Below are 21,970 nucleotides of genomic sequence, written 5' to 3'. Positions count from 1 at the left end.
CACAAATATTGTAATGGAACCGGGATTTTGGGCTACCACGTGTGGGTTGCCACAGACTTATCTTCCCGATCTCTGGCCCTGAGGCCACCGACCACACATAACTCCATGGACCACACATAACTCCATGGACCACACATAACTCCATGGACCACACATAATTCCATGGACCACACATAACTCCAGATCTTACACAGACGTAGCTACTTCACTTAGACTACCAGCCAAGCAGGGTGAAGCTTCAAGGTTTCTGCAATACCTTTCAAATGACAAGCCAACACAATTAGAGGCCACGCCCTCGGCACTGCACCTGGTGATCTTCTGCCAAGCGAAACAGATAGGTGCAGTACTGGCTCGTCATGTGACCCAATTAGTGGGGTAGAACATCCCAGGCCAACACTAAGTGAAGGTCTATGCCAGACCAATGAAGGGAAAAAAACGTTACAAGCATATTTAGGTTTATTTACAAGGATAAGGAAAAGCATGGGGTACATTTAAAGCAGGGGTATATTTACAGGCATTCATACAGCAGGGACATGCAGGAATTTGTGTGGGGTGTGCAGTAAAACACATACAATGTGGTCCAAAAGACAAAAGAGCAGAGTTACACCGATTCTAACTTGTACAGACTTACTTATTTAACATAACAGGGGCTATTATGATCATTCTGCAGATGGGTAGATAAGTGAGAGACAGCAAAACGAGAAAGTTTGAGGCGTTTGTCGACATCTGCACTCACCCTGCGTGGGATGGCAAGCACGAAGTTTTCCTCTGATGGGGAAAGGCAAGGGAGAGGAGACTGGCATCAAGGGGGGGTTGTTGTGCGACCAGGTTATTGTTCCACCTCGTCCCGTGTTGCTCCACTTGAACCCACAACCAGAAAGTCCACCCAAAATCAAGTCTAATTAACCAGAAAAAACCCCTCAGAGAAACTTTTATGAAACTACTGTTAAAAACAAACCTGCTGAATCCTCATGGAGCGCTGTTTTATATGCTCAGAGCAGGACGGAGCCGAGCATCCCTGGCAGGCATAACCATGCCGCACGGCAACTAATCTCTACCCCACGTATTTCGAGCGTGCTGTATTCATTGGCCCAGACTTCACCTGCGACCGAACATCCATCACCAGCTCCGCGAACTCGTCAGACGAGAAATGACTTAATTAGTCTTTGAGGCGGGCCATGGGGGCAATCTCACAATTTAACATGGGGGGCAGTGTGCACCACTCCCCACTGGTAGCACAAGCACCCAGCACCCTGGAGGGTCACGGAGGGTTCCCGGGCAGCGTGATGGTTGCTGCCAACGGCGGAATAACAGAAATGCCAGCGCAAACTTGCACCGGATGGCAGCGAGCTTGGTTGGTCGAAGCGATCCAAGCACGACGAAGGTGGCTGCTGCCGTCAAAGGTGAGTGATTGAGAAGGTGGTTGGAGCGGTGTTTGGAATGGCGCCACAATGGAAGAGCGATGGTTGAGGCTGAAGTGGATGGCATGTGAGCAAAGCATGGCGATGGTTAGTGGTTTTGTGGTGTGGAGTTAATTGCAGTCTTGTGGTGGGGGCGTGGTTGAAAGAGGTATGGTGGTAGAGTTTTGGCGCACTATTTGAACAGGATTTTGGGGGCATATGCTCATGAGGTCGCTGGCGGTGCGATGTTGAATGCGATCATTGAATGCGATGTTGAACTAAAAGGTAGAAAAATGGGAAGAAAGTGGGGGGAAAAAAATCTAATTAATCCCTTTGGAGCCCATTCGAGACAAGAGAGAACCCTATCTGAAAAAAAGTACTAATGACATAACTATCTCAGGAACCGCTATATGTTGACTGTGATGCTATTACTGGGGAGTGACAGTTCACTGAATTGCAACAATACACACACACACACACACACACACACACACACACACACACACACACACACACACACACACACACACACACACACACACACACACACACACACACACACACACACACCTTATTGTAGTTTGATAGTAATGGCCGACAGAATGGCTTACAGGTACACACACTCACCTTTAAGCTGTTTAGCTTGGGTTTGAATCTCGAACAATCTATAAATGGTCATCCCAATCAGTGTTTCACAGGCAGGGTGATTCATCAATAATAACAAGGAAATATAACACAGGTGGAGGCCATTCAACCCATCATACCTGCACGAATACCACACCAACCCATTTCCACAAGATCCAAGGAAGAAAAGTTTTTAATTAACGAAATATATATATATATATATATATATATATATATATATATATATATATATATATATATATATATATATTTTAAAATGTTTGTTTGTTTTTTGAATTTATTTTTTTTCCTTCCTTTTCTTCCCCTCAGAGGATGGTGCATGGGCTTGGTTACATCACAAAAACACACAACATCAACCACACAACCCCCTTTGACAAGACCCCCACCAACAGCACTCCGTACACAATCATCCATCAATGCTCAAACGACCTAAAAGTCTTATCAACATCCTCGTACCCCTCTATCCCCATAACTTCCAGGTACCTATCTAATTCTAATTTAAACTTATCTACTGTTTCTGCTGCCACGACCTTTCCAGGGAGACCATTCCATGCATTAACTACTCTCTGAGTAAAAGTCCCCTTGCCTTACTATCATCTTAACTCTCCTCTTCTTTACTTTCAAGCTATAGCCCCTCGTTCTGTCAATGTCCACTCTGTTGAATATTTAATCTGCACTTATTTTGTCTCTACCTTTCATTATCTTAAATATCTCCATCATATCTCCTCGTAACCACCTCCTTTCTAGTGTATAAAGCCCTGTCTCCTTCAACCGCTCCTCATAGCTGAGTCGAACTAGGCCAGGAATCGATCTAGTAACCCTGCGCTGAACCCTCTCCATTGCATCTATGTCCTTCCTGAGTTGTGGTGACCAAGACTGCACACACTATTCTAGATGTGGCCCTCACTAAATTCCTGTACAATGTTAACACCACCTCTTTTGATTTATAAATGATCCCCCTCCGAATACAACCTAAAACCTTATTTGCTTTACCTATAGCTGCCTGGCACTGTGCTGTCTGCTTACCTGCCATATCTATTACCACCCCCAGATCCTTCTCCTGTGAAATGTGTGTGCTTTCCTTTGGATGGATGTTAAACGGGTGTCCCATCTGTCAGAATTAGTTGGTGGACGTTAAAGATCTCACAGTGTCCTTCATGAAGAGTCGATGAGCTATCAATGGCACCATGAACAAATTACAAATACTGCCACAACCAGTGGAGGACACTGCAGCAGTGGCACAGCAGCACCCTCAGCCAATGATGCCACCCCACAGCCTTGAGCTGCACACAAAGTACGAATATCATTTTAAAGCTGGCAATCAAAGCCAGTCACCGACTGGGCATCCACCGTCGTACAAAGTCTTTTGTGGAAGTAAAATAATTAATTCCATCTTGTGAAATATGAGCATGGACATATATAATGAAAGAAACCTCTATGGATCACATGACTATCATGAAGCACTGTTGTTTCTGTATTGATCCATCCATCCAACCATGGGGACCATACTCTGTGCAGAGCATTGGTGCTGCCAAAGCAGCCCAGTCTCCTGAGCTATTGGACAAAATCCTGGACAGGTCAACACTCCAACACAGGAGACCAGCAAGCTGGTACTCATTTTGCTGACCTCAGAAGGATAACAAGCTGAGCCAACACCACCTGGTATTCATTAAATGGCCAAGCAGAATTTGAACTCAGGACCCTGGGATCCCAAGCCCACCACCCTAACCATTAAGACAACTCCAAGCATGTATTGATCATGCTGAAACAAATATTTGTTATATTGGGATGTGTTCTTTGTCCAGAAATGATGTACTCATTTCTCTTTATTTGCTTTAAAATGCCTTTAAACAATATAGAAGTATGAAATCTGTTGTAAATAATTGGTTAAATCACTCTGTAAGAAATGGTTTGTGTGCACTGGTATAGATTAACCAGTGCCCTTTGATGCTCTGACCCCTCCCTATTTTCCAATCATATAAAAACCATGCATTCTGACTCAGAGATCTGCTTGTACTCTTGAGACAAGCTTTTCTCCCATACGTGTGTTCATACAATAATCTTTTAGATTATAAAATGTTTTCTCTTTTGTGTGAATTTCCACCACACCTTCCTTGGCACACCTGAGCTCCTCACCACATACAAAGCTTTCATCCACAGCCAAATGGAGTACTGCTCTCCCCTCTGGGGTCATGCTCCTGCCTCACACCTCTCTCAGCTTTAGGCTTTGGAAACGAAGGCTTTTAGGATCATTGGTATCTTCGGCGATGAAGCTAAGTCCTTGGGTCTCTCACTCTCTCATCGCAGGTAGGTTGGTGGTCTGTCTTCTACCGTCTCATCTCCGGCCTTGCAACCCCCCAACCCCACCCCCCCCCCCGCTTTGTCTGTGCAATGTTCGCCCTATATTTCTGCAGGGCGGTCAACGTCCTCCAAAAAACTCCTTCTGGTGAAACTACCAAAACTAAGAAATTCCTGCTCACCTTCACTCTTTCATTCCTCTTTTTTCTTACCTCTGGAACAAACTCTCACACTTGCTTCAATCCCACTCCTCCCTCCAGGTCTTCAAAACAGCTGTTCACCACAATCTCATACCTTCCACCATCCAAAATCTTGATCTTTACTACCCCCGTCAATCCAACCAAACCCACCTTCTTCAAATTCCCTGTTTTCCTTTCTGAAAGCCTCTGGAGTGTCCATCTTGTTTCCCCACGTACCCACCCCATCCCTCTCCCTTACACAGATCTTCTGTCTCTGTTCCCTACTGTTTTGTGCTTCCCTCTGTGGATGCATTTTTACCATCATGGGTTTGAGGGTGATAAAACAAATAAATTGATGACAATTAAAACTTGGTATTAAAATAAATATATTAAACCTGAAATAAAAATGCACTCAATGTATCTATTTTAATTAACATAATCATATCTTTTCTTTCTATGGAAGGATAACCTCTCAGTAAAGCTGTGATGAGTGAGTTGGCTGACCTCCCAGTAAGACAGTATTTCCTATTATTTAAATGTATGTTCACGGATTTTATGACATAATAAATAGAAGGTACAAGCAAGCTGGAAAAAGGAATGTTACGTTTAAGTAACTGTCCAGATGTAGCTCCTGGCTTGATATTCCCTCGTCTGCTTAAATAGAAGTTGAACCTTCTCCTTCCCATACCATAAATTGTATGTGATCCATCTTCGTGCCCCAAGGATTGCAGTGTTGACGTCATTCCTGAGCTCGGATGGAAACTGCACATCTGGTCTTGAAAGATATTGTTACGGATTTCAGAATCCGTTCTGATGAATGCATCCACAGATCCAGGTCCTCAGACAGTTATTTCCTTAAATGCTTGTTCAGATTAGCCCCATCCCCGTGTCTAATGGGACCTTAAATGTGATGCGTTGAGAAGGATAAAGGATATATCCCCTCTCTTATGGGAAGCTTTTTTCTTTATGACAGACATGTTCACACACATTTCTTTTACGAGCTCTGAAGCCTGCCCTCGTTTTTCCTCACCAATATTCCTTCGCAAGCTCCGACGCCCACCTTATTTGAGAGCGCACGGGTCGTCATGGTAACCGTGCCCCAGTGGGGTGGGGTGAGCTTGGGGTGGACGGCACCCCGCGGAGAGGGCCCGGGGATATAAAAATGAGCGAGAGAAAGCGTGAGAGACGTTCTGTGAGGAGAGGCATTCTGTGAGGAGGGACATTCTGAGATATAAAAAAGTGACGAAAAAGCAAAAGAGGGACGTTCTCTGAGGAGAAAAAGTCTGAGGAGAAAACGTCCAGAGGAAAAAGCAAAGGGCGAGAGAAGCGACCAAGAAGCGGGTGTCTAACTAGCGCCGAAGAAACAATTCGTCCTTCCAGTGCTTCGGCAAGCGAGCATGTGGTGCGCGTGTGGGTGTGAGCAGTGCCGCCAACAAGTGAGGCTCAGGTCGATCACCAACAACACCAGGGTCTAAACCTGCAATGGACGATCTCGGTGCCCTCCAGACGTCGACTGGCGTTCAAGGCTGCCCTGCGAGAGGGTGCACGGCAAAGCTGGGTACTGGCGACGGACATGACACGCATGCATTTCAGATCGTTTTCGCTTCACGGACGACTTTCTGGTGAGTGAGTCGATTCTCCCCCTCCCTTCCCCCTGAATGATCTGCTGGGTACCCTTGTCTGCATTTAGCTGTAAGTAAGTCAACCCCGATAAGCATCTGCTCTTTGTCTCTTTCCTGCATTTTGATTGATTTTGCTTTGAAATTATTTATTTACCTCAGCAAATAAAAAGTTCTTTTTATTTATTTATTTATTATTAATGAATTATTTGTCGATTTCCAACCTGTCTGTGTTTGTCCTTTCCTTCTATTGGTTTAGCATTGTCCGAAACGAGATAGACTGGGAGGTAATTGCCACAGATTTGACCAAACAAATCGTCGGCACACACCAGCGGTAAAAAACCCTCGGCCGCCCTAATTAAAATCTAATTGAGATAACATTGGTGCTTTGCCGAGGGTGCGCTCCCCGCTCAGGTAACCACGTGACCTCTAGTTAAACGGAATAATTAGACGGCGGACACTGGAACTCATTGTTGACTGGGTGGTATTCGTGGTTTTAAAACAACCCACCGAACCACAACGTTAATTGTGAGCGGTGGCCCCAGGTCCTGCTCTACTGAGGACAACCTTGAGTGACAAGCTGGTGTCTCATTATCCGTGGTCGCAACAATATATTATATATTTCCTATAAAATAATGCTGATTGCTGCATAAAGCTGAAAATAATTTCCATCTGCAAATATATCAACCTGACAAACTGTGACATTATGATAAAATAATGATAAAATGATAAAATTTTATCATTTGAAATGATAAAATGAAATGAATTGAATTGAATGATGTGGGCCTTGAAAATGATAAAATAAAAATAAAAAACTCTATCTCACTGGACAGTAAATATGAACTTGGGATTCTCAATATATTTGAGATATCTGGAACAAGTCTGTATTTCTGATCTCTACTATGAGCATATTAAAGTGTCTGTTTGTTGAATAAATTTTCTAATTGTACTGAAGGTGCAGAGATTGCTTCGACACCTCTCATGTCCCTCTTGTCTCCTGCCTTGTTATATGTTTGTGTATTAATTAACTCTTACACGAGCCTCGATATTGTCTACAAAAAAAACAAACCAAAAAATCTTTACAAAAGCTTGTGGAATAATGAGTTTAAATACAAATGTCGTATATACTTTTAAATTTAAGTTTATTTTATATTCAGTAATAACATGTCTGTGTGCACCATGAGAACCATGTTCTGAACAACAAGAAATATTTACTTAATGTGTGAAATAAGTAATTAATGAGGAACATCTTCTTTACATTTAATTTTGTAATTGGTGAAATAGAATGATTATCACAAATAATTGAAAAACAGCAAATAAATAGTTTTAAATACCGCTAAATAATCCTTGCACAAATAAATAAATGTCACATCTGCATTTCTGGTTGAAGTATTGATTAGATAATCATTTGAACTCAAAGTGATGAGAAAAATTAATCTTTTACCCTCACCATGTCCATCTGTAACGGACACTACAAGTACACAGAAATACGGACACTTACCCTTGTACAAGGCTGTAACTGCAGAACCTTGGATATAGTGAGGATAGTACACCTTGCAGGTATAGTTACCATAATCATCAGGATTCACAGATTGGAATGCTAATGAAAATGTTCTGGGATGTATTTCGGACATGGACATGCTCACACCGTCCATGTACTGTTCTTGTACTTTGGAAAAACGAGCAATTAAGTGTTTGTTGGAGTCTTTCTCCCACTCTATAGAAAATGCTGGGGAATCAATGAAAATTTGAACTCCATGTGAACCCGAAGAGAAGTTACAGGTGAAGTTAGATTCTTCACCAGGTGAAGCCACAATGAACTCGGGGCAGTGAACAAACAATTTAGCTGAAAAACACAAACAATAGGATTTGATTAAAATGACCTCTCAGGTCAAACGTGTTTCATGTAATCATGGAATTCCTCCTGGTGATATCACTCAGTAATCCTCCGAAAAACAAAAATCCACAAATTTCTGATTCAATTCAAAGGATTGTTTACCTTTTATGAATTACTGCCATGTTTTTTGGCACATTTTAACTTTTTCATCAGAATTTAAGATATAGTTTTTGTTTATAAAGTTGATATTCATGGAAGAGAAAAATGACAGATGGTAGAAGACGGTACAGTGTCATTTGAACGAAAGCACAACAAGCAGTGTTAACAATTGGATGAATGAACAGAGAAGAGAAAAAAAGCAAAGAAAATGTTAAACTGATGTTAAGATGGAAGGAGGGTGGGTGGGAGTCATTAAAGAAGGTAGAAAGGACCAGAAATAGGGATGGAGGGTGGGAGAGGGGGTAATGAAGGTAGAAAGGACCAGGATTAGGGATGGAGGATGATTTGGGAAGGACTAGGTGTAGGGATTGAGGAAGATTTGTGAAGGATCAGGAGTAGGGATGGAGGATCATTTATGAAGGACCAGGAATAGGGATAGAGAATTATTTGTGAAGGACCAGGGGTATGGATAGAGGATGATTTGTTAAGGACCAGGGTGGTGGTCGTAAGGCAGCTTAGCTGCCGGGGTAGCTATCATTTCTTGAAGTGCGACTGTGTTGCTGATGCAGTGCCCCTCAACCAGTACACACACTGGAACTGGTACTCATTTCGCCAACCTCAGAAGGATGACAGGCTGAGTCAACCCCCTGGTGTATTAAATCAGCGGCCGACGGGACTTGAACTCAGGACCCTCGGATCCCAAGCCACGACCCTAACCACTGAGCCAACACCAGGCTAAGGACCAGGGTTATGGATAGAGGATGAATTCTGAAGGACCAGGAGTATGGAGAGAGGAATCTCATCAGCCACCTTTTCAGAAATGAAAGCCTCCATGTCAGAAACATATAATCCAGAATATTTAGCATTGGGATTTGCATTTACTGGATCCGAAGATGAACCAAAGCCGCAGTGTGTTATTTGTCAGGAGGTATTATAAAATGAAGCACATAAACCTGCAAAATTGCACCGCCATTTATCTACAAAGCATCCCGAATGTGAAAAGAAGCCACTTCAGCTTTTTCAACAAAAGAAATGAAAACTTTGCCATCAGGAGTTTTCAATCCATCAAATGACAACTGTACTTAATGGTGGTTTGAAAACCATCTTTCCTGATTTCGCTGAGGATTGCAAAGTCCCCAAAAAACCCGCACACAGTTGTGGAAGATCTTGTGATGCCGTGTGAGGGATGTGTGTGAATGTTTATTTGGCTCCGAAATAGTCAACAAAACAACAACTTGCCTTCGTTCCAATTTCAAATACTACAATTTGTCATCGCATTCAAGACTTGTCACTTGATATGGAAGAACAACTTGTTCAACATCTTTAAGGTAAGAGATTCGCCATTCAACTCTGAATCCAGACGTTGCTGGTTTAGCTTAATTACTTTTTTAGTTGTTTTTTTTTTAGTTTTAAAATGTTGTTGTGAAAAAGGGGGTAAGTGGTTCATCGGAAAAAAATATCGACACCAAGGTGGTCCGTATATTGAAAAAGGTTGGGAACCACTGGCATAGAAGATAACACATCATACTCTAATAAATGAATAAAACTTTTTTTTTTTTAATCCTTCAAATGTTACAATAAAATGGGGGAAGATAAATATTCCAGAGTGTGAAAAAAAGGGGGAACTAAAACTCACGATACAAATGAATGGTAAAACTCACGATACAAATGAATGGTATCCCTCCGCATTTCTCCACTGTATGTAACAATACATGTTAACACGTCCATTTCAGTCACGTTGTTGAGAATCAATGTCGCGTCTCCATTTCTCAGGTTTTGTTCATTCATCATTAATCGTCCCTTGTACGAAGAACTTGTTTCAATCTTCCCATTTTTATAGGTGAGGATCGTGGGACCATTGATCCATTCCACCTCTAGCTTTCTGAGATCAATTGGTCCGGAATCATCATCCAAGGTGAAGTTGCAGGGAAGAGATACATTTTCACCATCCACAAATCCCACTTCCCATGGAGAGTCAACCCTCAAGGAATCTGAAACAAGGAGAGAGAGGGGGTTGGAGAGAGGGTTCGTTTGATTACATAGATAATTAAATATTAATCCTGTTTGAATGGAAATAAATTAAAGCGTTTTCTGAAGCAAATGTACGATTCCGTTTGTTCTCTCTTAGGTAGCAACGATCGGTGAATTCCTGCATTACACATCCATTGTTATCCTCGTGCATTCTTTCTGGAACCGAACAACATGTGGAGAGAACAGTTCGCAGTCATTTGGATGTGTTGTTAAGCTTACGCTTGCTGTCCCATCTGCCCTCATATCAATGGTTCTGCATGTGTTTCTCCTTCTTCGCTATTCCTTCCTCAGATCCCAATCAGAATTGAAATTGAAATTTATTCATACACAAATGGAAAATTGAAGTGTCAAAGAAATCTCATAACCTTGGGATAAAATATCGTTATGGCCTGGGATTCGAGGTCCGCCATGAGGGTAAGCATTCGAGCTTCTCCCGAATACCCAGTTCTGAGACAGCCGGCCACAGATAACTCCGCGGTCCAACGGGCTATGGTTCTTACATACCCGCAGCCACTTGAGTTAGACCACTGGCCTAGCAGGTTACACTTTAATGTTTCTGCGAAACCTTTCTCTAAGCACAGCAACCTAATTAGAGGATACACCTTCGGCGCCGCACATGGCAATCTTCTGCCGAATGGAACAGAAAAGTGCAGCACTGGCTAATAGAGCAAATCAGGTGGGGTACAACTTCCCACCTAACTATACTTGTACACCGTGTCGAACAAATGAACGAAAGGACAGACAGATTTGAAATAACCGATAAGTATTTATCACTCACACACACACACACACACACACACACACCGTCGAGTCTGGCATTTCACTCAAGCCGACTGGCAGGGTCTCCGAGCAGCCATCAAACTTACAGACTGGTCTCCTATCACTACTTTCTCAAACATCAACTCATCCTGGGAATTCTTTCAAAGAAACTTGCTCTCCCTCATGCACAGATTTATCCCCTCTCGTGTTCAGTTGTCTTACCCTTCCTCCCGCCCTTGGTTTACTGAAGCTTGTGGCGAGGCAGTTGTCCTGAAACAACTTGCCTTTGCCTCATGGAAAGCAAACCCAACTGAGGGCAATCTCAGTTCTTTCCACAAAGCTCGGAACAAGTCTGTATCTACCCTCAGGAGAGCCAGAAAACAACATCTTTCTCATCTCAAGTCTGAACTCTCAGACCTCTCTCCCTCCTCAAAATCCTGGTGGCGTTTAATCAAATCTGTTTCTGGTGTATGTTCCCCCTCCATCCCCTCCCTTACCTCAAATGGTCGCACTGCTGATTCCACACGTGATAAAGCTGAATGTCTAAACTCGGTGTTTGCAGCTAAATCTTGTGTCCCAAACCCATCACTATCTCTACCCACTTTACCCAGTCGCACCCAACTGTCCCTGGACTCTGTATCCTTTTCTCCTGACAAGGTGGAGAGCTTGCTTTCAAACCTCGAGTCAGATTCTGCAACCGGTCCAGACGGCATCAGCCCACGTGTCCTCAAAGCCTGCTCTTCTGCTCTTGCTCACCCTCTCTCTGTTCTATTCACCCTCTCATTTTCCCAAGGTCATCTGCCATCTGCTTGGAAATCTGCTAACATCACTGCCCTGCATAAAAAGGTGCAAAAACAGATCCCTGTAACTACAGACCAATCAGCCTTCTCCCAATCATCAGCAAGGTTATGGAATCCATCATTGCTTCAGACATGAAATCCTTCCTCTTCTCCAATGGCTTGATTTCCAATCATCAATTTGGTTTCAGACCAGGTCACTCTACCCTGGATATGCTGCTACTGCTCTCCCATCAATGGATGGAGGTCCTCAATGCCAGACAGGAAATCCGAGCCGTATCCCTGGACATATCACGTGCTTTTGACACAGTCTGGCACCCTGCCCTACTCACCAAACTCTCTTCCCATGGTATTCAAGGCCATCTCCACTCATGGCTCGCAGACTTCCTCTCCTGTCGCAGTCAACGTCTGGCCCTAAATGGAGTTCTTTCATCCCCTCTTCCTGTGCAGGCTGGAGTTCCTCAAGGTAGCGTTCTGGGCCCTGTTCTTTTTCTGGTTTTTATCAATGATCTCTCGGACTCTCTGGAAAATCCTCTATTTCTCTTTGCCGATGACTCCACCCTCTGCCGTACCATCTGTCATCCCTCAGACCGGCAAGCAGCAGCTTCTTCGCTCACTGCAGATCTGGATAAAATCACAAACTGGTCCAACACGTGGAACATGTCTTTCAATCCACACAAATCTCACACTCTCACTATGTCTCTTCGAAAGGACCGTTTACAAAACCCCCATCCACTTTCTCAACAATCCTCTGGAAGAAGTCTTTTCTTTCAAGCTTCTGGGTCTCACTATCTGCCATGACCTTTCCTGGGAAAGTCACATTTCCAACCTTGCCTCAAAAGCCAGTCGCCGACTGGGAATCCTCCGTCGTGCAAAGTCCTTCCTCGGCCCTCTTGAGCTCCTGACTACTTACAAAGCTTTTGTCCGTAGCCTGATGGAGTACTGCTCTCCCCTCTGGGCTGGTGCTCCTGCCTCCCACCTTTCTCGACTTCACGCTGTCGAAACCAGGGCTTTTAAGATCATTGGCATCTCCCGCAATGAAGCTGAGTCTTTGGGCCTCTCACTCAATCACCGCAGGTTGGTCGGTGGTCTTTCTGTCTTCTACCGACTCCTCTCCAGCCTTGCCCCCCTGCTCTCTCTGCGATTTGTCCCAACCACATTTCCACAGGGCGCCCAAGGTCCGCCAACAACCCCTTCTGGTAAAACTACCAAAATCACGAATCACTGCTCATCTTCACTCTTTCATTCCTCTTTTTTCCCGCCTTTGGAATAAACTTCCTCACTCTATTCTTTCCCATTCTTCCCTCCAGGCTTTCAAAACAGCTGTTCACCACCACCTCTTATCTTCCCCCATCCAAATCCTCGATCTTTTCTACCCCCGATAATCCACCCATGCCCACTTCCTTCAATTCTCCTGCTTTCCTTCCTGAAAGTCCCTGTAATGTCCATCTTCTCCTCGCCATGTTCCCCGTCCCATCCCCATCCCTCTCCCTTCCACAGTTCACCTGTGTCTGTTCCCCAATGTTTTGTCCCTTCCACTCCCACCCCTCTTGTCTCATGCCTCCTTGCTGTGAGTTGTGTGTTAGCTCTCATACGAGCCTCGACCAAGGTATACAAAAAAAAAAAAAAAAAAAAAAAAAAAAAAAAGTATTTCACACACACACACACACACACACACACACACACACACACACACACACACACACACACACACACACACACACACACACACGCACGCACACACACACACACACACACACACAATTAAAAGTGAGTATTTACAGGAAAAAGGCACAAAAGAGCAGATTTAACCATAATTTATTCTTATGCAATCCCACTTACACAAAAGACAAATGACCACCCTTCAATCCGGGGAAAAGACGACAAGAAGAAGAACTGGGAAGAAAAGCAAGCACGGAGTGTGCGGGCGACTCCCCCCCCACCCAGACCACCCCTCCCCGACTCCCCCGCCGTCCCCACCACAGCCCAACAGGGATATGCCACTCCATGTGCACTATGGGAGGGGGGGGGGAAATATGGGGAAGATGAGCATTGGAGTGGCGATATGACGCGATGGAATGGCATCCATCTCTCCGAGGCGTCCAGACAAAATAGGCAAGTCCTCTCCAGCATGCAAGATATGGGAATTGCCAGAAGCTCCGTTTCTGCTGTGCCTATGGGACCAGCAGCCACTGACGAACCAAACCATTTTCTGGGCTTTCTTCCTGCCCTCCTTCGCATTATGAGCTCTTTCCTTCTCTTACACTTTGCTCACCTACGTCCTCCTTAGAGAAGCTTTGTTGACACGAGGACCAGCTCCACACTCCTTTGTGCTCTCAGGGCATACTTTTGTTCCTGTCTCGTCTCGTGGGAGCCTCTTTCTCATTTGTCAACACCTGATGTGGGTGGGTCCATGATGAGGCTTGTGGAAAATGCGGCTGTTTCTGAGAGAACTTCAACACAGCGCCCACCCCTCCTTTCATGCACTCAAGGCAACGACGAGAGCCCCCATTCCCTCCCTCACATACAAGCATTCATTGTACAGTGTGCCACTGTATCCTGCATGCAAGATGTGCCGCACACCACCATGTACAGGAAAAGCGTTGCACTTCATGCCACGAACATGCATGTGGGAAGGGCCAAAGTCAGATGCGGTGACGGTAATCCGATCTGCCCGAAGGAACAATGACGACAGATGGACAGGGAAGACAGACCAGCTGTGGGTTTGAAGGAGAGATTGTTGAAATGAGGTTTGATGATGAGGGTTATTAGGGGATTGAGAAAGGCAGAGGGGGATTTGTTGGAATGGACCAATGGGGTGAAGGAAGAAAGAATGAAAGGAGCAGAGGGGATGAGTGGGGGAAGGGAAGACATCACACCGGGAAAACACGAACTAACCTCAACGCATGCCACCCCAAACCTACACATAAGGTCTACCTACACATAAGACTTTTGAAATAACTCATCCTCAGATCGCTTAAGTGTCCATGTATGCTCTCCCGCTGGGGTAAGTCTCTACAACCATCACAAGATTGTGTTTATATTTTAAACTACATTTCAAACGAGCATGGTTTATAAATATAAAAGTTTAATTATATTTTGATTGGATAAGGTAAAGTTCTGTCCAAACAAGAGGTTCACCACGAACTAAAGCCTGGTGTTGGCTTTGCAGTTAGGGTGGTGGCTTGGGATCCCAGGGTCCTGAGTTTTAGACCCGTTTTCCACTGAATTAACACCAGGGGGTTGACTCAGCCTGTCATTCTTCCGATGTCGGCGAAATGAGCACCAGTGCACTGGTAATAGGGCCATTGCATCAGTGGCAAAGCCGCACCCCTAACCAATGATGCAACCAGCAGCCAAAAAAGGCTGTACACGATGGGAACCAGGAACTCACCTGTGATGTGTTTGAGAATTCCTCAGCGATACGAGTACGCTGATTGGAGAATGGAGATGAGATTTAGTGGACAGGTTGGCTGTGTGACAAGGATGAATGGATTACATTTTGGTGAGGATCCAGATCCAGATACTCTAAAATTTTAAGTGATTTTTCGCCATTGAGAAATAGTGCCAAAAAGTGTGCAGCTTTTAGTATGATATTTCAGTTATGGACAGATACAGATGAAAATTGGTAAATTAGATGAGTTGGGGAGGTGACAAGAACAAGCTGATTCGATTTTGTAGATCCAGCTCATCCGTGGGATACAAAACGTAAACTGTTCAGCCTGGTGGAGATATGCTCTCTAATTTGTGATATTTTAATTTCCATTTTCATTGTACCTCTTTTGGGTTTTTTTTTCCATCTCAAATAATTGAGGAATTGAGCACTCCGGCATACCCTGCAGTTCTGAATCATCCTACAGCACCCAACAATGAGTACATGGTCTATCTCCTTTGCCACACCACCAGCGTTAGAATACCAAGTCCAGCGATGAGCCTGTGGATGCTGAATCCATGAAACAGCCTACCTAATTCCACGACTTCTTGCAAAGTCAATGAACTTGGTGCTGTTCTGGTTGACAGTTTCAGACACATGGGGATCAACGCATGTCTCATTTCCATTTCTCTCAGGGCCAGTCGATGCATTGAAATCCCCCAAGACGAGAAGAGTATCTCGCCTGAGGCACCAATCAACCAAAACTCGAGCATGGCATAAAATTCCTCCTTTCACAGTGAGATTTATATTTCCCAATAATTATTCCCTCATTACCCTATTAATGTGTACAAACCAAAACTCCACAAAATGGGTTTAACATTCATGATCGATGAAGATAACATTTTTGTTTTGGAAAGAAAAAGGATCATTGGGATGAAACGAAACCTTTCCACCATCCTCAGTGAGAAGGGTAATAATTAAATTAACATTGATGCTGATTCACTAACTTTACGACTCACCGGAGGAGGTTAAAACCAAACTGAACAAGAAGACTGTGAGAACAACTTGAAGAAATAATCTCTTCATCAGCTTGAACATCTTCATCATGTTCAGTTTCTGATTTCTTCACCTCTCATAAAATCTGACGAAAAATGGTGATGTTCTCAGATAGAAGAGATCTGAAAAATGTTCAACAGCATGAGTTGGGGAATCACAAATTCATAAAAAGAACACAAGATAAGAGATTACAAACACAAGTGAGAAACAGTACAGGTTGATTGTTGGTTTAACTAATCTCCTTCATTGGAATGGACCATTTCAAATTGAACACCAAACATACTGTCGCATCCATGTATCTGTTAATATGAAATGGCTCATTCGGTCAGGTTCATGTCAGGTCAGGTTCGATCTGTGACCTGCTACAGGTACCATGTAAACCTGTACTAACCTGTTCCATGGTCGGGTTGTCGGCAACTAAACCGTCTCCCCCACCAGGTTTTCTGGGGAGGAGGGTGTTTGGATATGGACACCCAGCAGGATTAAAAACAAAACCTGTCAAAGGGCGGAGGAACTCCTTGTGAGCCAACGGCCATCCATATCTAGTGCCCAACTGTGTCTGCGTACGTCCTCCTACAGTTGGGTTACTTCTTATTAGGAGGTTGGTTGGCAGGATTTGCACTCCGGCCACCGTAAAACCCTTCATTCCGCAAAACGCAAAAACGCAAAAAAATCTGAAAACCCACTCTGTGGGAGTACCTCCTGTGCAGCTTCCCTTCGCAGGGCAGCTCACCGGATGATGGGATTGGGGCAAAGCCTTCGGGACCACCAATCTTTGATGATAGGAGGGAAACCACGGGGTAACATCCCTGGGTCAGATTGCGGGAGAGTGTGTCGGAGTGGTGCTGAGGTGTCGTCCACCAGACGGTGGTCTCCTTGGGTCAACCTGAGGCGGTCCCTTCGGGTGGGTGCCGGGAATGTCCTATCCCTAAGAGAGGATGATCACCTGTCTCTGTTATCATCTGAGCTCAAGCGTTTGGACATCGGGATTGCAGCTCTCTCTGAGGTTCGGAGACCGGATTGCGGCGAGATAATGGTGGGTGGTTACACCTACTATTGGTCTGGTCACTCTGATGGTTACCATACCCAAGGAGTTGCTGTAGCTGTGTCCAATAAGCTGACCCCAATGATAATTGAGGTAACACCGGTCAACGAGCATATTATGAGATTAAGGATTCGTCACTCCTTAGGTGTCATTTCCCTGGTCTCTGTTTATGCTCCGACTGAGGCGAGTGATCTCACCGTGAAGGACGCATTCTACGCCACACTCGAGTCTGTGGTTGATCAGTGCCCCAGACGATATACACTTCTAGTCTCGGGGGATTGCAATGCATCGACTGGAACTGATAGGGATGGTTATGAGGTGTGTGTTGGTCCCCATGGGTCAGGAACTATGAACCAGAATAGCACTAAGTTCCTTGACTTTGCAAGAAGTCATGGACTTAGGGTGGCTGGTTCATGGTTTCAGCGCCCACAAGCTCATCGCTGGACTTGGTATTCCAACGCTGGCGGTGTGGCAAAGGAGATTGACCATGTCCTCATTGATGGTCGTTGGAGGATGATCCAGAACTGCAGGGTCTACCGGAGTGCTCAGTTCCTCAATACTGACCACAGGCTTGTAGCAACTCTAAAGCTGCACCTTAAATCCTGGAGAATGGTACCATCCCAGCTGAGGCTGGATGTTGCCAAGCTCAGGGATGAGAGAGTAGCTGAGGAGTTTGCGAACAGGCTGAGTGGACACTTGGGGGGTCTGGGTGATTTGGGGGGTCCTGAAGAGTTGTGGAGCACCTTCAAGACCACCGTCCTTGATGTTGCCAGTGGATGTCTTGGAGTTCACCGCAGGGCAAAGAAGAATTTTGTCTCTCAAGGGACACTGGATACCATTGACCAGAGTCGCAGGGCCAGGCTGAATGGCAGAACTGAGCTGTTCAGGGAGCTGAGGCGTAAAACTGTACGTGCACTGAGGGTGGACAAGGAGGCCTATGTGCGAGGAATCTGTGAGGGGGTAGAGCATCACCTGTGGACAGGTGATATTCATCCCGCTTACAGGGGAATTCGCGCATTACGTTCATCCAAGACCATCCCTCGGAGCACTGCAGTTCGAGCAGAGAGTGGTAGGCTCTTGACAGAGGAGTCTGAAGTGAAGGCCCGCTGGGCCGGTTATTTGAGCGGTTGTACCAGGCAGATCCCCCAGCTGTCGAGTTGGACGTCAAGGGTGTTACAATCCCGGTTGCTGACCCTCGAATCAACTGTGGTCCACCTTCACTTGTGGAAACATGGGCTGCGGTGAACCGGTTGAAACGGGGTAAAGCTCTAGGGATCTGTGGCATCCATGCCGAACTTCTCAAGGCTGGTGGAAATGCTGCACTCGTGTCGTTGCTGCAGTTTTGTGCTCTGCCTGGAACAAAGGCATCATCCCAACTGACTGGAAGAGGGGCCTTGTTGTCCCTCTCTGGAAAGGGAAGGGTGATCGCCAAGACTGCAACAACTACCGAGGGGTGACGCTGCTCTCAGTGCCGGGCAAGGTCTTTGCTCGGATAATTCTTGATAGGGTTCGCCACTATCTGCTTGAGCACCAGCGTCCAGAGCAGTCAGGCTTTACACCAAAGAGGTCAACTATTGACCGTATCCTTGCCCTTCGTGTCCTCACCGAACGCAGACGAGAGTTTCGGCAGGGGCTGCTTGCAGCCTATGTTGATCTCTGTAAAGCATTCGATTCAGTGAATCGGGATGTCCTCTGGAGGATTCTTGGTCTTTGTGGGGTGCCACCAAAACTGATCGATCTGATGTCTGAACTCTACTCTGGTACTGGAGTTGTTACTGGAGTTCATCAGGGATGTGTACTTGCCCCCACACTTTTCAGCACTTGTCTTCTTCTTCTTCTTCTTCTTCTTCTTCTTCTTCTTTTGGCTGCTCCTGTTCGGGGTCGCCACAGCGGATCATCCGTATGATCCGCATGGTGATTTGGCACATGTTTTACGCCGGATGCCCTTCCTGACGTAACCCTGGTCGCCTCTTACGACACAGGGATATGGTACACCTATTTTAACCGGGGTATACACCGGCCCAGTACACTGGTACTCATTTCGCCGACCTCGGAAGGATGACAGGCTGAGTCAACCCCCTGGTGTATTAATTCAGTGGCCCAACGGGGCTTGAACTCGGGACCTTTTGGATCCCAAGCCGCTGCCCTAACCACTGCGCCAACACCAGGCTCTATTTTCATTGACCTTTTCAGCACTTGTATGGACTGGATTTTAGGTACTTTTCAGCACTTGTATGGACTGGATTTTAGGGAGGATGTCGGAGAGATCATGTTGCGGTGCATCGTTTGGGAATGTCAAGATCTCTGACCTTGATTTCGCAGATGATGCAGTCATCTTTGCGGAGACTTGAGACATCCCTTTGGGGGCCATCGAGGTGCTAAATGAGGAGTCGGAGCCACTGGGATTACGGGTTTCTTGGGTCAAAACTAAGATCCAGGCTTTCGGTGACATCTTGGATGCTGCTGTCCTGTCAGTGTCTGTTTGTGGTGAGGATGTTGAGGTCGTGGAGAGATTCACTTACCTTGGCAGTGATATTCATGTCTCTGCTGGCTGCGAGTCAGAGGTCAATAGACGTCTGGGTCGGGCCTGGGGAGTCATGGATTCACTGGATCATGGGGTGTGGCGCTGACGGTACCTGTGCGGGAGGACGAAAGTCCGAGTCTTCAGGTCCTTGGTACTTCCAGTCTTGCTCTATGGGTGCGAGACTTGGACTCTGACCAAGGATCTGAGACGGAGACTTAATTCCTTTGGTACCAGGTGTCTTCGGAGAATCCTTGGCTATCGCTGGTCAGATTTTGTGTCCAACGAGCGGTTGCTGAGAGAGACTCGGATGAGGTTTGTTACCTGCATAGTCCGTGAGCGTCAGTTGCGGCTGTATGGACATGTGGCTTGTTTTCCTGACGCTGATCCTGCTCACCAGATTCTCACAGCGAGGGAGTCCCATGAGTGGAGGAGGCCAGTGGGCCGACCACGTGCCTCGTGGTTGCAGCAGGTTGACCATCATCTCAAGGAGATGGGGATGGGCCTGGCATCTGCCTGGGGGATGGCCAGACGGAGGCCCCTGGAGTACCGGCGGAAAGTGGACGCAGCGACGCGCTGTTCTGGCACATGCTACCATACCTGACCTGACCTGGAGCCTTCCGGCCCAAGAGATGGTCAAAACGGTCTTTTAAGGATGGCTGAAACACATTGTTTAATAACACCACATCAAATTCATCCACCAATTCCTCAATACACCCACCATTTCTTGTCATGGTTCTGGAGCCCCAAAAGAATGTTATGGCTATTAAAATCACCACATAGGAGGACCAAGCCAAAGCACCGTCTAAAACTAAGACCACTGGACCTGTAGCTTATCTGGACCCTGGCCTAATGTTCGAACCAAAATTTGGTAGAATTCTGACTGATGGGTCTGGTGAGAAAGATTTTTTAAGGAATTTATGTGATTTTGCAAAAATTTTACCAAGTCGGCCATTTTGACACCTTTCTGCTCACAACTCCTGATGTTCCTTAAATCTTCTTGCTCTTTCTTTCGCATCCATTTATTTATTGGAAAATATAATTTACTGAATTGTAAAGGTCAACAGGGAAATTTTCCTTTTCTTCATCAATAAAGTAGATGTGTTCAAATAAATCCTTTTCTTGAAATATTTTATCGAATTCTTTATTAACATTAATACAAGTTGTAATTTCTTCTTCACAAATACTTGTATCTCTGCTTTTCATACGTTTGTGTTGAGTTTCTTCATCAACATCAAAACCGAATGATAAAATCTTAACTCCATTACCACTCAGATGTTTAATAATTTGCCTCATTCCTTCTGGATTAGTTTCTAATATCCCATGACCACCAGATTTTAGTTTCTTTAAATCACTCTTACAATGTGAATATTTTGTTGTACCAAGAGAGACCTCCTCAAATGTTTGACCTTCATTCTTCAATCGCATATGTTCCTCCACTGAAATATAGTAATAATCTTCACCTTCTACTTCTCCTGGTCGCATTGCTCTGGTGGTTGTCGATACAATACGAATCACATAGTGTTTTTTTTAAAAAAAACTTGCAATATTTTCATTTTTACTGTTCAAGAACCTTGATTTAGGAAAGTTTTTTTTCCAGAAGCAGATTTACCCACAAGATTAATAATAATAGTTGTCATTTATATATGTAATTGTTTATAAAAAAATATATATTCCTTAATATCTCATCTTGTTTCACAACAATATATTTATAGTTTTTCAGTTGTGTGCTTCATGTAATCCCCAAATTCCTTTTTACTACATAACATAGAACAATTGTCTCACCAAAAATTATTTATATCTATTAAATTTAACTTAAATAAAATAAAAGTATTGGCATTGTTTCGAATTGAGTGATGAGGGAGTTGAAAGTATGATTGACAAAGATAAATACAATTACAAGAAGAATGTCTCCCTCTTGTGTAGTAGGTATCATAACCATTTGGTTTCTCTCATTAAAACGATCATCAAAGATGACGAGATTCTTCTTTGATGCTACTAAATCTTCGGGTGAAGGCATTTCATCCGTATTATCACTATGAATACTAGTTATAGGTCTTGATTTCATTTTACATTTTTATGTTTCACAAAATAGTATTATATCTTCAATGTTGTAATCATTTTGTTTGTTTTGAAGTTTAAATAAACCAATTATATCTTCTTTTTGAAGACCCACATTAAAACCTTTTGAGAGTAGTTGATACTCTGGTTGAAAACTCGACTTTGTGAAAATTATTAAATTATCATAATC

The 21,970-nt window shown here is 44.6% G+C and overlaps 1 protein-coding gene across 3 annotated transcripts in view; it reads right to left on the bottom strand.

The window, feature by feature from the left end:
• LOC147010472 (uncharacterized) overlaps positions 1-21,970 on the bottom strand; it is an 83,511-nt gene that overhangs the window by 10,022 nt on the left and 51,519 nt on the right. For all 3 annotated transcript variants that reach the window (XM_085860412.1, XM_085860411.1, XM_085860410.1), the window contains 3 exons: positions 16,117-16,275; positions 9,799-10,128; positions 7,643-7,987 (listed from right to left, as the gene is read on the bottom strand). In XM_085860412.1, the coding sequence (XP_085716538.1) occupies positions 7,643-7,987; positions 9,799-10,128; positions 16,117-16,204 (763 nt within the window). In that variant the 5' untranslated portion in view covers positions 16,205-16,275. The remainder of the gene's footprint in view (positions 1-7,642; positions 7,988-9,798; positions 10,129-16,116; positions 16,276-21,970) is intronic.

This window comes from Eptatretus burgeri, chromosome 16 (assembly GCF_056783735.1).
Source record: "Eptatretus burgeri isolate ZD-2024b chromosome 16, Ebu_testis_v1, whole genome shotgun sequence".
Taxonomy (NCBI): Eukaryota; Metazoa; Chordata; class Myxini; order Myxiniformes; family Myxinidae; genus Eptatretus; species Eptatretus burgeri.
The sequence above is the reverse complement of the archived record's forward strand: the minus strand, read 5'-3'. Positions and strand labels throughout refer to the sequence as shown.